The following is a 19,176-nucleotide window of genomic DNA, read 5'->3' as shown; positions in this document are numbered from 1 at the left end:
TGGGAGTGGATTACATCTTCCTATGCTACAACCACTGCAGGGGTAGATGTGGTGAATCACATTTTTTATGATGATGGTTTTTGAAAACTTGCTGAAGAAATCGTTAAGGTAAATTTATTGCAATTTAACATTTATGATTCAATATTTTACTATTTAGTATTTAATATTTATTATTTAATTATTTAATGATTTAGTTTCACTTTTAGTTATATTATTTTATATTTAAGTTTTGACTCAAATGTTTTTTTAACATTATATGCAGGTCAGTGAGCCCCTTTTATCTCTTCTACGAACTGTTGATGGGGAGAAGCTCTCTATGGGCTATAGATATGAGGGCATGGATAGGCCCAAGGAGACCATTAGAGCCCAGTATGCAGGAGTGCAAGAGAAGTATGCCTCTATTTGGGAGATCATTCATAGAAGATGGCAGAATCAGCTCCACCGACCCATCCATGCAACAACTTACTATCTGAATTCGACATTTTGTTTCCGTCTTGACTTCAAAGATGATGAGGAGGTTCTCACCAACTTATATACAATGATCCAGAGGTTGAGTAGCGATGAGGATAGCGCAAATGTAACCATTGAGCTCGACAAGTTCAATAATAAAGAAGGGCCACTTTTCTCTAGCAGGATGGCCATAGATGCTCAGACGACAATACAACCAAGTAAAAATTAACTAATATATTCATGAATCTTAAGTTTATGGCTTATAAGTTGTGCTATTTAATTGTTGATTATGTAATTTTAAAATTGTAAATAAGACTAATTGTTTTTTTCCCTTATTTCAAATAGATGGTGGCAAATATTTGGGCCCACAACCCCAAAACTTCAAAAAATTGCCATCTGTATTTTGAGTTAGCCAAGCAGTGCTTCTGGATGTGAGCACAGTTGGTCCATATTCGAGCACATCCACTCAAAAAGGAGAAATAGGTTGACTATACAGAGGTTGAATGATCTTGTCTTTATTCATTACAATCTTCCTCTCCGATCATTCTAGAGGAGGTTGATCCAGAATCAAAGTGGCTCACTTAGGATGTGGATCCAGTCTTCATTGAGGAAGACCATGTGTGGGTTGACTAGGTGGATAGAGAGGCTAAGGCTATGGCCATGGCAGAGGAGGCAGTTAGAGCGTATTCGGGCACTGGTAGATGCACACGTGCATGCACAGACACAGGCCGTAATGATCTTGTTCGTGAGTCCATCTTACATGTGGGGGCTATGGCTCGGCAATCCTCTAGGACCTACCTTAGACGCCTTTCTAGAAGGCAAACTAGATACTCAGAGGCTAAGTTTGCGACCGAGCTTGAGGATGATGATGAGGCTTGAGTTGGAGCCTTGTTTTTTCATTTTGTTTATGGACATTGATAGACATACGTTTCATGGCTCTTCATCTTAGATTCTTACATACATTTATGATTTGATGTCTTATGGATCTTCATCTTACATACATTCTATGATTTGAATCTTTATGGTCATATGATTTCTCATGACTTACTATGTGATGGATTTATCATTTATGTTCCATGTTTATGTATGTTAACTTCTATTTGATGATTTTATAGTGTGTTTAAATTATATTCAATAAAGGGTGCATGAAATAAGTTTTAAATTGCTAAAATCTCTAAATTTAAAGGATTTTTTTTAATTTTCCGATTCATAGCCGATTTGATTCCGATTTATGGCCGATTCATGATTCGATTCGGCCTTGCCGATTCCAATCTGATTCCAATTCTCATTACTTTAATATAAATTAGGTGATCCACACATGCTCACATCTTGTGAAAAAAGATTTTTATCTGTCAAGACCTAAATCTTTTGGCCCATGTAATAGCCTTAAACCTAACTTTTCTGCCTTTACAAGCTTCTCAATGGGAGATAAATACCATCTCTCGTGGGATAAAAGGCAAAAAACTTATGCGGGCAGTATCAATTTGACATGTTCTCACAAAGTAATTCCATGATGCCACTGAAGCCAAGCAGAGAACAGCCAATAAGGCTGCAATCTCCATTTTCAGCTTCCCCCATATCAATTTGAACCAACTTTCTCTGTGTTGTGTTGCTTCAGATTGAAGTCTTCACACCAAATGCACAGTTGTTCACCTCGTTACCAAGCTTGAGAATGAACCAAACCTTACCAATCCATGTAGATCAGCAAATGTTACCTCTACTTAGGAAAGGGTTTCAAGGCAAAACAAAAGCATGGTGCTAAAGACAGGCTAATCCTTTGCATAAGAGACATTGTAGAGTCACATCCGCAAACACCTCCAAATTCAATTTTTCGTATGGGTGTAGAATTTGAAGTACAGTGGCATCAATTTGATTCATTTGAATGCCTTGTGCACCACTGCACTCTAAAATGAAATTTGAATTTTTGTAATTTGGGTAGCCTACTGCACAATGCACAGCCATAGACAACCTTCAATTTTTGGCCTTTGTAGTTTGGGCAGCCTTATTTTTTATCCTTGACAATTTGGCCAGCCTGTGTTTGCAATGGTTTAGAGAAATGCTACATTGGTGTAGTTTGACAATATTCACTACAGTGAAGTAAGTAACTATCTTGCCAGCCTATTGTGCATAAAATATTAGACTGTAGCACGTTGGCCATAAATGGACAATGACCACTCCAGTAGAGCCCATTTCAACTCCTGAGCAAAATTCAGACAGGTATCACAGTTTCTGTACTTTGACACTGAAACCAGTGTAAGTCCTGTAAAAATTTAAGAGAGGTGTTTTATAACTAATTTCTCTTAAGTGGTTACATGAGTTTATCTCTGACCAAAATTTAAGCCAATGAATAATGAGCACAAAAGAAACTCACAATTAATTGTGATTTGGATGACCCAGCGGTAACTGGCATTGTTCCTCTTTGGACCCAAAGCTAATTGCATATATTATAAATCACCAGCAAATACTAATTAGGTGTTCCTAAATGGCAACAAATCTAAATGATTTTCTAAACTGAGTCTGCCCCCACAACTGCATAATGCTCTGTTATTCTGAATTTGAACAGAAAATAAATCCTTGAAAAGAGCCCAAAAAGGAATAAATTTACAAGCCTATTTAGGGTTGGTTACCATGTTTGGAAATAAAGATTCAATTATTTGGGAATTTATTCAGACCAGTGGTCCTGATTCTATTTATGGAATACCTTCTGCACATCTTCCTATCATTTACCAAAATTTTTTATATAAGATAATGAAGGACTAAACAATCATAAAAAATAAATATTAATAGTGAAAATTTTGTTCAAGACTTTGAATTTCATTATTATTCTATTGGGGTGTTGTTACAAACTTTCAGTTGAAGGTGATTCTGGTTGACGGTCTGAACTGTGGGTTTGCTCCTTTCTATGTATAAGGGAATGAACAGTGTCATCTGCTTTCAAGTTTTAACTATAAATCTGACCAACCAGCGATTTTGATAGACTTGTAAATATTTTTTTCCCAAATTCACACTTGACTCTCGGCTGGCTTGTTTTAACCATGTAATGGATCAGTAAATCTATAAACATGAACACATATAAGAGATAAATCAGAATGAATTGAAAACCGAGTTTCCTAGATGTACTTTTGAAAAAAGGGCCTTCATTCACTTCTATGAACCTCTGACAGAAAATACACCACGAATTTCTAATCACATTATTAAAATTTTCTTGTCAGTTTACTAATACATGGTGTTTCAAGAAGCAAAATTGATCAAATAAAAGCAGGGGAATAGATATCATATCACATACTTGAATTTTGATTCTCCAGTTTCATTGCACAAGACCTCCACATTGTCTTTTGTGACATTTAGCAAGTCCTAACAGAAATTTTACAAGCACGTGATGAATCATCCATCAATGTCTTTGTAAAACACAGGAATCCTAACTTTAAATCGAAGACCTGCTAGGTAAAACACAAACAGAAAGAAAAGCTTTGAAGATGGCAACGCATAGGTATGTAACACGTGCAATCTCCTTTTAATAGGACAATTTCTTTTTAAAAAAGCATCTACTTATTAATCACAATGCTCTGCATCAAAATGCCTTTAAAAGGTAGCAGATAACAGGTGCATTATCACCTCTTGGGAGTGTATGCATGTACCGTAGTTCAAACAATGAACTACTGGTATAATTTACAGGATGTTACTTCAAGACATAGTGAGCAATATTTGAAAGCATAACAGATAAATAGCTTACCTTATGAAGTTCACGGACAATGAGCTCCCCGTTAGTACCAAGCGCCACACCCAAAGGCCGCCCCCCAACAAATTTCCAATTCGCCAACCTTACTTCATCAAACCAGACCCTTTTAATCCACCCATCCTCACATCCTGTGAAAAAGGACTTCTTTTCTCTGTCAAGAGCGAAGTCTTCTGGCCCATGTACTAACCCTAAACCTATCTTTTCAGCCTTGTCAGGCTTCTCATTGGGAGCATAAATACCATCTCTCATAGGAGGGGAAGACAAAAGAATTATGGGGGCAGGATCAATTTGAGATGTTCTTAGAAGGTAATTCCATAATGCTGTTGAGGCCTAGCACAGAACAGCCAATAAGGCTGCGGTCTTCACTTGGACATCCCCCATCTCAATTTGAATCGACTTATTTTGTGTGGTGTTGCTTCACATTGAACTCCTCCCACAAAATTCATGGTTGTAGTAGACTCTTTGTGAGGCACTACAGCTAGATAACCTCAGCCATGTTAATTTCCAACTAAAGAACAGACTACCATGAACATGTTTTTCTCCGTTTGAAAATAAAAGTTGTTTTCGGTAAATAGATTTCTTCATTGTGAGAACATGTAGTCCCTCGTGTATTTAATTTGTGCCTGTTTAATCAAAAAGTTGTCCATAATTTGCATTGTGGACGATAATTGATATGTGCTAAAGAATCGTTGACTTGTGCTTTGTGCTTTGTTGTTTTTATTTATTTTTTATTTGTTCCTGCCATGAACTATAGCGCAGGCTCCTTGTTTAAACAGTGATTAAACTTTCTCTATTTAACAAACCAAAATGCAGCTTTCTCTCATATTTATTTCACATTCCCTTATTTCTGAAGTAAAGTTGCATAATGTCAAGCAAAATATTAAATCAAATTATTTTGGCACACTATGATTGGTTCCTATGCAGGTTGCAGGATGTCAGAAATATATTTATCCTCCAAATACGAGAGAACGTGTATTCCTCAATGCACTTCTCTGGCTTTGCAGGATTGAAAAATCAAAAGGTTTCGGTAACACCAATTTTGCAGGAGTTTGCACATTACAAGATCAAACAACTAGCATTTAGGGTTTGTTTTTTAGCATGCAAATGGGTCGTGTGCAATTTTCGGGAGCTATGATGCAAGTAATTTTATGAGGACACTTGTATAAAAAAAATTAATTCACTACCCAAATTTCTCCATGTTTAGTTTAAGGCCAAATTTGACAGATTCAATTCATTCTACGAAGTGAGGGCTTTTCAAGTTTGTTGTTGCTGCATTTTTCAAATTTTGGTGGGGGAAAAATAATAGAGGTCTTTGTCTCGATCCCCCGGAAGGGAGGACATTTGCCATATAATTTTTCAGCAATGGTGCAACTATGTTCATCAAATAGAAGCTTTCAGATTTCATGGGCAGCTACAGAAATTGATGTTTCAGTGGGGAGTTGGGGGCATGTTTGTTCTTTTCTTTGATATGGTTTGGTTGTTGGAATATGAATAAAAAATTTAGAATACGTTTTCAATTCCCCGTTTCTTTGCTGGAATTAACCTGGAATAGGGAAATGGGAATAGGAAAATTGGAATAAATCTATTCCAATTTTGGTCAAAAATAAAAATAAATCGAATTCTAAATTTTTTTTGGAATTCGATTTATTCTCATTTTGGGCCAAAATTGGAATAGATTTATTCCAATTTTCCTATTCCAGGTTAATTCCAGCAAACAAACGGGGCTAGTTCGTCAATTGGAATAGGGAATAGGAATACATATTCTCATTTTGCCTTTAAAATGAGCTTATACCCATTCCAAAAAATAGTTGTTATTGGAATAGTCATTCCTATTCCCAATATTGCATCCCTATTCTCCATTCTTATGCCCACAACCAAACGGGCTTAGGGCTTTCTAAAGAGAAGCAAATTTTGTCTATTATTTGAATTAAGTTTTAGATTTCAGAAGAAAAAAAATAGGGCATTGTGGAAATTGTTGGTGTTTGAAAACGTTACCCATTTCCATTTACCCTGATGAGAATATGACACATCTAGGGGCAGCTAACTCCAATTATCAACACATCCATTCAGACATCAGGCCAACTATAAGGCATGACCCTTCTTCTACTTCAGGCTCTGCAAAACCTAGGCGGGTAGACCTGTAGATTCTTTATATGGTACCAGTTGTCAAAGCATACACTGAATCTAATATGAAGCAGATAAAACCCTTATTTCTCTTGATAATTTATGAAATAACATATATCTGCAGTAGCTAGATGCAAAACAATAAAATTCATAAGCTGAGTGAGGGCATTCTGTTTATAGTTCTTCAATATGAAAGGAAAATTCATTTGATTAAAGATGTTGATTCAACAAAATCTCAAAAATGCAACAGTATAACCAGTGATCCTATAACTGATTAGTGCCTAATCCATTAGGCAATTCCATGAATTCAAAACATACATCTGTGACATCAGGACATATCTCATATACCCAGACATCAAATCTATCCAACCACCTTGTGATTCAGACATCAGTGTTCATTCAGGTCTCATTCTCATGAAATATCCTTCTCAAACAACTAGTAACCTTGTTTAAACATATCAAGCATTTACTTGGCCCTTTGGTCCAAAAGCAAAATACATCAAACATACTACCTGAAAGGGATGCAAATGGGTCTCAAATCTTTGTTCCAAAACCACTTAAGACTTACAGATTGCTGAGACAAGAGACAAGAACCAGAATTAAACTAGTGAAATTGTTGCTCATATGTATTCATTTCCTTGAAACTATACATTCAGATGCATAAAATCAAAAGATGAAACAACCTAATATTTCAGAACTATCTATATTATCTCTACAATGTTGTTCACATGAGAGTTCTGTTGAAGAAAAATGGTGTCACAGTCATGGAAATATGTCAAAATATTGGAACCAATGGTCTCAGTGGAAAAACTGGAATCCTTAATGGTATCATAGCAATCAACTTTTTCTTCCCAGAAACTGGAACCTACTGGTTTCTCAGTAACAAAAACTGGAACTGGAACCCTTCACATGGAAGAAAGAAAGAATAATATAGAAGAGAAAAAATTTCGGATCTGATCTTTACTTGACAAGTGTCCACTTGAAATTCAATCTTCTCGCAATTGAAAACTTCATCCTTCCTTCTCCATCTTGATCTAATTTGATTTCATCATTGCCTTGTAACTGATTTGCAAAATATCTCTACCTAATGATGAAATTTTTTGAATCACCAAAATATCTGATTTGCCTCAATGAAATACTGATGAAATTGAGATTCAATCTGATTAGAAAATGGTTAAAATTGCCTCAAATCTCATTTTCACTTCCTTTTAACCATATTTAGGTCATTTCCATGCTAGAAAACAACTTTGAATATTGACACCTAAATTCGGTTGCAATCTGGGAACCTAAAAGAAAACCTCTTGTAGCTTGAACCAGCTACTACCTGTGCAAAAATCGACTCCAGAATTGGATAGTTCATCTTTTTCCGATTTCGGCGGTATATTGGAGTCCATGTTTTGCTTACAGAAAACCCCAAGAATCTTATTTCGAAAAATGCCCCTTTGTTATAACTATCAGGTCTGCATTCCTTTTAAAATTTAAAATTTGAAAATTTTAAATTTATCTAAAGTTAAAAATTTAGAATAAAATGTCCCTTGTGCAATTTTTTTAAAACTGACGTGCATCCATTATAAAAATAATAATAAAAATTATTATTGTTTTTTTAACTGCCCCTGCCTTTGAATCTGGGGTCAACCTTCCCTTTGACCGGTGCCACGTGTCATTCGTTGATTGGTCAACCTCTCGAACTCAGTGCTATGTCATCACTAGGTAGGCCCATGCCATGTGGCGAAATCCCGCTTTGCCGCATTACTTAAATCCCTACAACTCCATATTGCGAGGATGCACGGACCGTCGGATCTTGCCACATGGTGAAATCCTGTGCCTCCATTTAAGCTGCTCGTTCTCGCCATGTCATCACCCACAGGACCCGTCATGCCACGTGGCGCCCAGGCGCATCCCCACATTATTTAACCTCCGCGCAACTCTTTTTGTGGGGAAGCGTCGTTCGTCGATTTTTGACACGTGGCGACATCTGGTTCAACGACACCACATCAGCGCAGTTGTTGATTCGTTTAAAATTTGTTTTGACCCCACGTCTTGCTGATGTCATCCACGGGTACAGGACCCACACCATGGATTGTTGCCTTTACAAAAACCATTAGTCTTTGGACACCACATATTTGCAAAGACTTGTATTTAAAAACTTTAAAACCCTCCCACATAATCAATATGGGATAAAAATCTTGCCCTGCAGCTTCTCTATTCTTTCCAAGGCGTTTGGTGTTCTCTTGCTTGCTAGTGCTCTGTTCACAGCGTGAGGTTCCTTCTTGGCTGGCTTATGGCATGAAATTCTTTTATTTTAGAATTGCTCCTTTATGTGGCATGGGAACTTTTTTTAGAGAGCTACGGCTCTGTTCTTGCTTTGACCTGCATTTTTCCTATGACTGCCTTCAATCTATGAGCTCCTCTGGTTTTTGTTTGCTGTGCATTTCCTTCTGCTTCACACCGCGCAGCACAATGGTCTTGTTCTTTCTTATTGCCTGCGGCTTTTCTTCATGTTGAACCTTTTTCTCTCTATGCTAAGGCGGCTTCATTTTTTTAGAGTGGGTGACTGCTCTCTAATGCACTTGGCATATTGTGCTTAAAAAAACGTTGGTTCCTTTTATGCATGAGAGCTCTGTGCTAACTGCTGCAACCGGCTTCTATGGCTTTGATTTGTTCCTTAATTTCCATTTTCTCTTATGGAGTTGCTCCATAACAATGCCGACTACCCCATTTCATTTGCATGAATTGCTTTAAATCAGTGGCTCTGGTTTTGTATTGATTGAGCTGACTCCCTTCAAACTCATGCTGCTCTTATCTGCATGTGGAAATTCCTTAAGTTGCCCATGATTTCCCCTTTTAATACGATTGAAATGCTTTGGCAAACTATATCTACTCCACATAGTTTGATCATTAGACCAAAGCATATCCCAAAAAAAATTATTTAACCTTGATAATTTCAGACTTCTCCCTTTAATGGTCTATCACATTTTGAAGGCTTAATCATCACAATGCATGATCTCCACTTGCAATGACTGGAATTAAAAACAATTACAAGAACATTACTTTAAAACTCCTTTTTTAATCATTTTCGCACCATTTGAAAATTGTGTTAGGAGGCCTGCTAGGTGGCCGTAAAAACTAACTTAATCAAGTAACCGTGCCGTAAAAATTGGCATGAGTGTTCAATCCTATATACTTTACCACACTGCAAATTTTTAGCCCATGACGAATTTCCAGTCAAAAGATTTTAATTGCCGAACATCCATACTTCAATTACCCTGCAGGCAAACAATGTTAAAAAAGATAAACTAGGCTCAGGTTCGACATTATAAACTGGGTTATTGATCACTTGGGGTTCTAAAAACTAGGATATAAGTTCTTTGCCATGAAGAGAATATAATTCCATGTTTTGAGCTCATGATGAATCACAGGGCACATTTGGCGAATTTCCGAAAATAGGCACTTGGAAATTTTAAACTGGCAAATATGTCAAAAAGTAGTTTTTGGTAAATGGACGGACATATCAATATATGCAAATGGATTTTTCATGACTCGGGAACTGGCATGCTTCAAGGATTTTTAGGAGACAACAAAATGATATAATCTATTCAGTCTCACCAATCATAGGATCAAAGTTTTAACGTGCTGAACAGGGGTACGAATCAACCTGGATACCTTAGTCATAACAAAACAGTGTAAACTAAGTTTTTGATCATGCTAGAAAACTGATCAAATGGATTTGTCATGATCTCAAAATTGGAACATATGAAGTGTCTGACCCCTAGAACACAATCCAAAATGAATTTCTTCATTTGGGTCAACTGGGTCAAAGATATGATTTGTCGAACATGGCTTCCCAGAATTGTGAACAACTAGTCAAATGCAGACAACAGTAAATGACCAACTTTGGGGGGTGTAAAACCTAGTCAAACGGATTTGAAATGACTTGAGAATTGAAACATAGGTTCTTTGATATGCATAATAGACATCTCCAAAGTGGTGAGCCATGACACATTTCTGGATAAAAGATATTCAAATTCAAACTGGGCCTCTAATCGCTATTTGACACTTGGGCAGAATTGCAAATTTTGACACTAGCTCAAAATGGGACTTCGCAGAATGGTTTGAAATGTCAGTTTAATTTCATAGAACACATAGACGCACTAAATGAAAGGTGTTAGAAACATTAAACACCTCTTAGGCCTCGGACTGACAACCAGGTACAATCTCATTTAAAAGCATTTAAGGGCTTGATTTCTCAATAGTACTAAAAATTTGACCTTGCAATTTTTAGTCTCAACAGTGGCTCTGTCTGGGGATACATGTCCCTTGCGGGAACGACAAGATTTTAGATCTCTGGGAAAAGTAGACCACACACTTGAACAACAAAACTTTCTCGAACAGCTTTATTGAAAACAGGAAAACTACTCTTAACTATGTACAAGAGATGGCCCCAGGCCACTGAAAAGTTTCAGAACTTTTTACCTCTGTCATATACCTTAATTTCATTCACATTCTCCTGAGGCAAACTAAAACTCTCATTCTTCCTTGTCTTACCCAACACATCATTATTCACAATCAACTCAATAGGTAAAACAAAACTATCATCATCTTCATAGTGCGAATAAAAATCAGACATACTTTCTTCATCTTGCCCACTATGAAAAAATGGATTAGCATGACCATAACAACTGATATCAAGCTGAAACTGATCACTTCTAACTGAATCATGAATTCTTTTAACCAGAAACACAAAAGCTTGGTACTCTATTTCATTCAACGAGTTACATGAATCAATTTGTAACTCACCTTGTGCCTCCGGGTGTGAAGAGTATGTAGAATATGATCTCTGCCTACTTGCAACCATGTTACTCATCAAGTCAGATTTATCATTTGCTGAAACCTCTTCACATTCTTCAAACAACTGATTAGTCACCAAAATTGAAAACTCATTCTAAAAGTGTTGATCTAAACTATGTTGACCACTATCATCTTCTTCATCAAACTGAAAGTCAGAATACACCTTGAACTTATCTTCACAAGACTTATTAGCATATAAAGAAAAGCCATAATCTGATTGACAATATTCACTGTTTTCCTCTTCATCATATGAAACATCAAAACAATGTTCAACAAGATCAACATGAAAAGAATCTGAAACAACATTAAACTTCCCTTCATCAACATTCTCTACATCCAAAAAATTGTCATGTGCAAAAACATTTGAGGTTCTGTTATATACACCTCCAAAGTCTAACAAAAATTGTTCGAATTCTACCTCTTTTTCCACATCAAACTTTGGGGAATTGATTTGACTGAATGAGAAAGTATTATGAGAGAACATATGAAGATCCTTAGAGATACTTACGTGCTTTTCAAACTCACAAGCCAACAAAACAGAGATTTCATCAGAACTCAAGAAGACTGCCTCACAAATCTTCTCATGGCTGTGATTGTCATCTAGATAACATGAAAAACTTACAACATGTAGATGATTAGTGTAACAATCTGGAAAATCAGAATTATTACAACATTCTTTCTTATCATGGCAATCATTCCCCTTACTGCTGTTACAACTTTCTTCAATTTCATATGTACTGTAACTTAATTTATCTTCTCTTTTATATCCATCCTTTTCATGTTGATTGCTATTACCTGATTCATTAACATTTGAATCCACCTCTTCACAATCAGAAGATAGATTATCTTGCTCTACGGACTCATTGTATTCATTACTACCTTGGCTTTCAGCACACTCACTATCATTAGGAGATATTTCATGACATCTATAATCATCACCTTCCATCTTCTCAATGAATTTTTCAATTTGCAAAATTCTTTGTAATCTAATAGGTGCTGGCCAATTGACTGAATCGGGTACTAGAACATCAAGGAAAACACTAGGTAGTGAAGATTCCTTAGGTCTACAATGAAAATGCATCTTATTGATTACTGACTTAAGCCTTAAATAACATTGTTTGGCACTTAAACCTTTAGTATTTCCTACCTCAATTCTTATAAGATTGACAATCCTTTTGTAGACCATTGTATTCAACATAGTAATGTTATTACTCATAGTTTCTAAACTCTCTGAATTTGGTAAACTAATATCAGATCTGAGATCTGACTCCATCTTACAACAAAATTTCTACCTCTTCTTACTAGTGCTAAAATCACTGAATAGAGGCACCGATTCTAACATTTGACTTTCATGAAAAGAAAACATGAAAACCAAAATACCTCAAGTGCTGATGGAAAACTTTGATCTGTTGATCTAGCATAGGTGCAAGACTGAAAATCTTTTACACCACTGGTCAAAAATTTGTAGAGTCGCCACCTCTTTGCAAGAGGAATAAAATAACCACTGTTGTGATTGATTTTTTACATTTCAATTTCTTTATAACAGCAGATTTCAAACAACACTTTAAAACTTATCAAGAATTTAAAGCTTCTTTTCCAAGATCTATCAACAATTTTAGATCTGCCCATACATCTGAAAGTCCTTTAAAATTTTGCAATGAAATCAACTAGGAACAAACTGGTACAGAGATTTGAGAGTCGCCACTCACACTTTGTGAGAAATAAAACATAATTTGTCACTTAACAAATCTGAACTAGACCTTCAATGTAGAAAAAACTTGCAGATCACTAACACCTTGAAAAGAAAATACACTTTATAAATCGATTCTTGACTCTAAAACTTTCTCAACAGTATTTGAAAAAATTGAACTGATTGAAGATAGACCTATGACAGTCATAGAACACAATTTTTATCTAGTTTCAACATACTACTGATAATGAATAAAGCTTAATTGGGGAACATGAAACTTCAGCAAGGAAAAGGAACACATTCTGCTATTGATATGCTATATCCACTCTGTTTCACATCAGAGGCTCTTGTTCTTTCAACAAAATGGATTGCCATTTTATCTCCCCAGCAGAGTCGCCATTTTGTTGGTGTTTGAAAACGTTACCCATTTCCAATTACCTTGATGAGAATATGACACATCTAGGGGCAGCTAACTCCCATTATCAACACATCCATTCAGACACCAGGCCAACTATAAGGCATGACCCTTCTTTTACTTCAGGCTCTGTAAAACCTAGGCGGGTAGACCTGTAGATTCTTTATATGGTACCAGTTGTCAAAGCATACACTGAATCTAATATGAAGCAGATAAAACCCTTGTTTCTCCTGATAATTTATGAAATAACATATATCTGCAGTAGCTAGATGCAAAACAATGAAATTCATAAGCTGAGTGAGGGCATTTTGTTTATAGTTCTTCAACATGAAAGGGAAATTCATTTGATTAAAGATGTTGATTCAACAAAACCTCAAAAATGCAATAGTATAACCAGTGATCCTATAACTGATCAGTGCCTAATCCATTGGGCAATTCCATGAATTCAAAACATACATCTGTGACATCAGGACGTATCTCATATACCCAGACATCAGATCTATCCAACCACCTTGTAATTCAGACATCAGTGTTCATTCAAGTCTCATTCTCATGAAATATCCTTCTCAAACAACCAGTAACCTTGTTTAAACATATCAAGCATTTACTTGGCCCTTTGGTCCAACAGCAAAATACATCAAACATACTACCTAAAAGGGATGCAAATGGGTCTCAAATCTTTGTTCCAAAACCACTTAAGACTTATAGATTACTGAGACAGGAGACAAGAACCAAAATAAAACTAGTGAAATTGTTGCTCATATGTATTCATTTCCTTGAAACTATACATTCAGATGCATAAAATCAAGACATGAAACAATCTAATATTTCAGAACTATCTATATTATCTCTACACTGTTGTTCACATGAGAGTTCTGCTAAAGAAAAATGGTGTCACAGTGATGGAAATATGTCAAAATACTAGAACCAATGGTCTCAGTGCAAAAATTGGAATCCTTAATGCTATCACAGCAATCAACTTTTTCTTCCCAGAAACTGGAACCTACTGGTTTCTCAGTAACAAAAACTGGAACTAGAACCCTTCACATGGAAGAAAGAAAGAATAATATAGAAGAGAAAAAATTTCGGATATGATCTTTACTTGACAAGTGTCCACTTGAAATTCAATCTTCTGGCAACTAAAAACTTCATCCTTCCTTCTCCATCTTGATCTAATTTGATTTCATCATTGCCTTGTAACTGATTTGCAAAATATCTCTACCTAATGATGAAATTCTTTGAATCACCAAAATATCTGATTTGCCTCAATGAAATACCAATGAAATTGAGATTCAATCTGATTAGAAAATGGTTAAAATTGGCTCAAATCTCATTTTCACTTCCTTTTAACCGTATTCAGGTCATTTCCATGCTAGAAAATAACTTTGGATATTGACACCTAAATTCGATTGCAATCTGGGAACCTGAAAGAAATCCTCCTATAGCTTGAACCAGCTACTACCTATGCAAAAACTGACTCCAGAATCAGATAGTTCATCTTTTCCCAATTCCGACGGTATATTGGAGTCCATGTTTTGCTTACAGAAAACCCCAAGAATCTTATTTCGAAAAATGCCCCTTTGTTATAACTATCAGGTCTGCATTCCTTTTAAAATTTTAAATTTATCTAAAGTTAAAACTTTAGAATAAAATGTCCCTTTTGCAATTTTTTAAAAATTGATGTGCATCCATTATAAAAATAATAACAAAAATTATTATAATTTTTTTAACTGCCCCTGCCTTTGAATCCGAGGTCAACCTTCCCTTTGACCGGTGCCATGTGTCATTCGTTGATTGGTCGACCTCTCGAACTCAGTGCCACGTCATGACTAGGTGGTCCCATGCCATGTGGCAAAATATCGCTTTGCCACATTACTTAAATCCCTACAACTCCATATTGCGAGGATGCACGGACCGTCGGATCTTGCCACGTGGCGAAATCCTATGCCTCCATTTGAGTTGCTCGTTCTCGCCACATCATCACCTGCAGGACCCGTTGTGCCACGTGGCGCCCAGACGCATCCCCGCATTATTTAACCTCCGCGCAACTCTTTTTGCGGGGAAGCGTCGTTCGTCGATTTTTGACACGTGGCGACATCTGGTTCAATGATGCCACATCAGCGCAGTTGTTGATTCGTTTAAAATTTGCTTTGACCCCATGTCTTGCTGATGTCATCCACGGGTACAGGGCCCACACCATGGATTGTTTCCTTTACAAAAACCCTTAGCCTTTGGACACCACATATTTGCAAAGACTTGTATTTAAAAACTTTAAAACCTTCCCACATAATCAATATGGGATAAAAATCTTGCCCTGCGGCTTCTCTGTTCTTTCCAAGGCGTTTGGTGTTCTCTTGCTTGCTAGTGCTCTGTTCACAGCGTGAGGTTCCTTCTTGGCTAGCTTATGGCATGAAGTTCTTTTATTTTAGAACTGCTCCTTTATGTGGCATGGGAACTTTTTTCAGAGAGCTACGGCTCTGTTCTTGCTTTGACCTGCGTTTTTCCTATGACTGCCTTCAATCTATGAGCTCCTCTGGTTTTTGTTTGCTGTGCATTTCCTTCTGCTTCACACCGTGCAACACAGTGGTCTTGTTCTTTCTTACTGCCTACGGCTTTTCTTCATGTTGAACCTTTTTCTCTCTATGCTAAGGTGGCTTCATTTTTTTAGAGTGGGTGACTGCTCTCTAATGCACTTGGCATATTGTGCTTTAAAAAACGTTGGTTCCTTTTATGCATGAGAGCTCTGTGCTAACTGCTGCAACCGGCTTCTATGGCTTTGATTTTTTCCTTAATTTCCATTTTCTCTTATGGAGTTGCTCCATAACAATGTTGACTACCCCATTTCATTTGCATGAATTGCTTTAAATAAGTGGCTCTGGCTTTGTATTGATTGAGCTGACTCCCTTCAAACTCATGCTGCTCTTATCTGCATGTGGAAATTCCTTAAGTTGCCCATGATTTCCCCTTTTAATATGATTGAAATGCTTTGGCAAACTATATCTACTCCACATAGTTTGATCATTAGACCAAAGCATATCCCAAAAAAAATTATTTAACCTTGATAATTTCTGACATCTCCCTTTAATGGTCTATCACATTTTGAAGGCTTAATCATCACAATGCATGATCTCCACTTGCAATGACTGGAATTAAAAATAATTACAAGAACATTACTTTAAAACTCCTTTTTTAATCATTTCCGCACCATTTGAAAATTGTGTTAGGAGGCCTGCCAGGTGGCTGTAAAAACTAACTTAATCAAGTAACCAGGCCACAAAAATTGGCATGAGTGTTCAATCCTGTATACTTTACCACACTGAAATTTTTTGCCCATGACAAATTTCCAATCAAAAGATTTTAATTGCCGAACCTCCATACTTCAATTACCCTGCAGGCAAACAATGTTAAAAAACATAAACTAGGCTCAAGTTCGGCATTATAAACTAGGTTATTGATCACTTGGGGTTCTAAAAACTAGGATATAAGTTCTTTGCCATGAAGAGAATATAATTCCATGTTTTGAGCTCATGACGAATCACAGGGCACATTTGGCGAATTTTCGAAAATAGGCACTTGGAAATTTTAAACTAGCAAATATGTCAAAAAGTAGTTTTTGGTAAATGGACGGACATATCAAAGTATGCAAATGGATTTGTCATGACTCAGGAACTGGCATGCTTAAAGGATTTTTAGGAGACAACACAATGATATAAGCTATTTAGGCTCACCAATCATAGGATCAAAGTTATAACGTGCCAAACAGGGGTACGAATCAACCTAGATACCTTAGTCATAACAAAACAGTGTAAACTAGGTTTTTGATCATGCTAGAAAACTGATCAAATGGATTTTTCATTATCTCAAAATTGGAACATATGAAGTGTCTGACCCCTGGAACACAATGCAAAATGAATTTCTTCATTTGGGTCAACTAGGTCAAAGATATGATTGGTCGAACAAGGCTTCCGAGAATTGTGAACAACTAGTCAAATGCACAAAATAGTAAATGACCAACTTTGGGGGGTGCAAAACCTAGTCAAACGGATTCAAAATGACTTGAAAATTGAAACATAGGTTCTTTGATATGCATAATAGACATCTCCAAAGTGGTGAGCCATGAAACATGCCTGGGTAAAAGATATTCAAATTCAAACTGGGTCTTTGATCGCTATTTGACACTTGGGCAGAATTGCAAATTTTGACACTAGCTCAAAATGGGACTTCGCAGAATGGTTTGAAATGCTAGTTTAACTTCATAGAACACATAGATGCACTAAATGAAAGGTGTTAGAAACATTAAACACCTCTTAGGCCTCGGACTGACAACCAGGTACAATCTCATTTAAAAGCATTTAAGGGCTTGATTTCTCAATAGTACTAAAAATTTGACCTTGCAATTTTTAGTCTCAACAGAAATGTAGCAATGTTTTAGTCCTGCATTTTAGCCAAAAATAGGGCATTTTGGAAATGTAGGAACGTTTAAGTTCGACATTAGTGATGTATAAAGCTAGCAATGTTTTGGTTTTGCTATTTGATTTAGGTTTCTATTTGATTTGGGCAATATCGTAAATCAATCGGCAATGTTTTGGTAAATGACAATGCTAGATTTTTTAGCATAATTTTGTTTTAGAAGATAACATATTTCTAATGCAAAATATGGATCCAAAATATATTTCCAACCCCTTAGTGTCATTGTAGATAGACTTTCCAAAGAGTCATGTAAGATTACACACAAGAATCACTACTTACGTCAGTGTATTACAGGGACATTATTAATAAATGGATCCCTAGGTGGCATGCTCGTCTACACTTTTAAAAAAATGTTGAGTTATGTGACTTACCCATTCATTGCTCATTAAATCATTCCCAAATGCATATTTGGCTTTATTTGCCTATGAAGGCAACTATTATTGCGAATTACTATTGAAGGTGTTTCTATCAGTTTTAGTAAGGTGTATTGAGCATTTTTGTATATCATTCATATGGTTTAACAGTTATGATTGCTTAGTCTTTTGAGGTGGACTTTTAATAATGTATAGAGATTTTACTATTCCTTTTCTTTACATTCAACTGTCTTGAAATATTAGCTTTTTAAAAAAATTGCATATAAGATATGCTATGATAACCTTGTGAATATGACTAGTAAGATGCGTCACTATGAGTTACATTAAAAGACTATAGACACAACATTTTGTTTGCAAACTATGTGCTAGTAACAGAATAGTATTGCAATTTTGAATCATTAACTAGATATTTATTTTTAGCAAAATATTAATAATAATAATGTTGTGGCATATGCCTTTGAGAAAAAGATTAGATAATCAAATGCACCAATTGCCATTAAAACCTGACTCCTTGGAATATAAGTATGAGTTGCTATGAAACGTCCAATCTACATCTCTTCATTTGTTTGGTGTTGTAAGGTTTGATATAATTTGTTTGCCTTCAAAAATTGTTGGGGATTTATAATGTTGATGTTCAATTGATTTTTTGTTTTAAAAGGATTTAACTATAGAATTTTCAATTGTGGAAGTTCATTTTGAATTTTGAGTGCTACGGCTTAGTCTGCATATATGAGACATTAGTTCTATTCATAATAAGTGAATTGCCTTATTCCTTTGTGTATGAGAGTACAATATTTTGTTAAGAACATAAATCTCTTTTAGGATTCAATATTTCTAATAATGATTTGATCTATTTTCTTCTCTGCAACAATTTTGTGAATAATGAAGTTTTCTCAGAAGCAATTTTTAAGACCGTAAAGGCAAGTTCAAAGATATTTTCCTAATGACTCTCTTATTGAGGTTGTTCAATTGGATAATACAAATTATCTTCTAGTAGATCAAAGAGATCTCAAAGAAGATCATCCCATTGCATTCAATTTCAACATAACCTAGCTAGAGACATAGG

At 35.9% G+C, this 19,176-nt stretch overlaps 1 protein-coding gene across 2 annotated transcripts in view; it reads right to left on the bottom strand.

Annotated features, from left to right (window-relative positions):
- Positions 1–4,761, bottom strand: part of LOC149545435 (protein STRICTOSIDINE SYNTHASE-LIKE 7-like) — a 49,672-nt gene extending 44,911 nt beyond the window's left edge. For both annotated transcript variants that reach the window (XM_089790650.1, XM_089790649.1), the window contains exons 1-2: positions 4,184–4,761; positions 3,737–3,804 (exon numbers count right to left, since the gene is read on the bottom strand). In XM_089790650.1, coding sequence (XP_089646776.1) covers positions 3,737–3,804; positions 4,184–4,438 — 323 coding nt within the window. In that variant the 5' untranslated portion in view covers positions 4,439–4,761. The remainder of the gene's footprint in view (positions 1–3,736; positions 3,805–4,183) is intronic.
- Between the last annotated feature and the right edge of the window lie 14,415 nt (positions 4,762–19,176).

Source organism: Cupressus sempervirens, chromosome 7 (genome assembly GCF_028749045.1).
Source record: "Cupressus sempervirens isolate cs-2001-9-10 chromosome 7, ASM2874904v1, whole genome shotgun sequence".
NCBI lineage: Eukaryota > Viridiplantae > Streptophyta > Pinopsida > Cupressales > Cupressaceae > Cupressus > Cupressus sempervirens.
The sequence above is the reverse complement of the archived record's forward strand: the minus strand, read 5'-3'. Positions and strand labels throughout refer to the sequence as shown.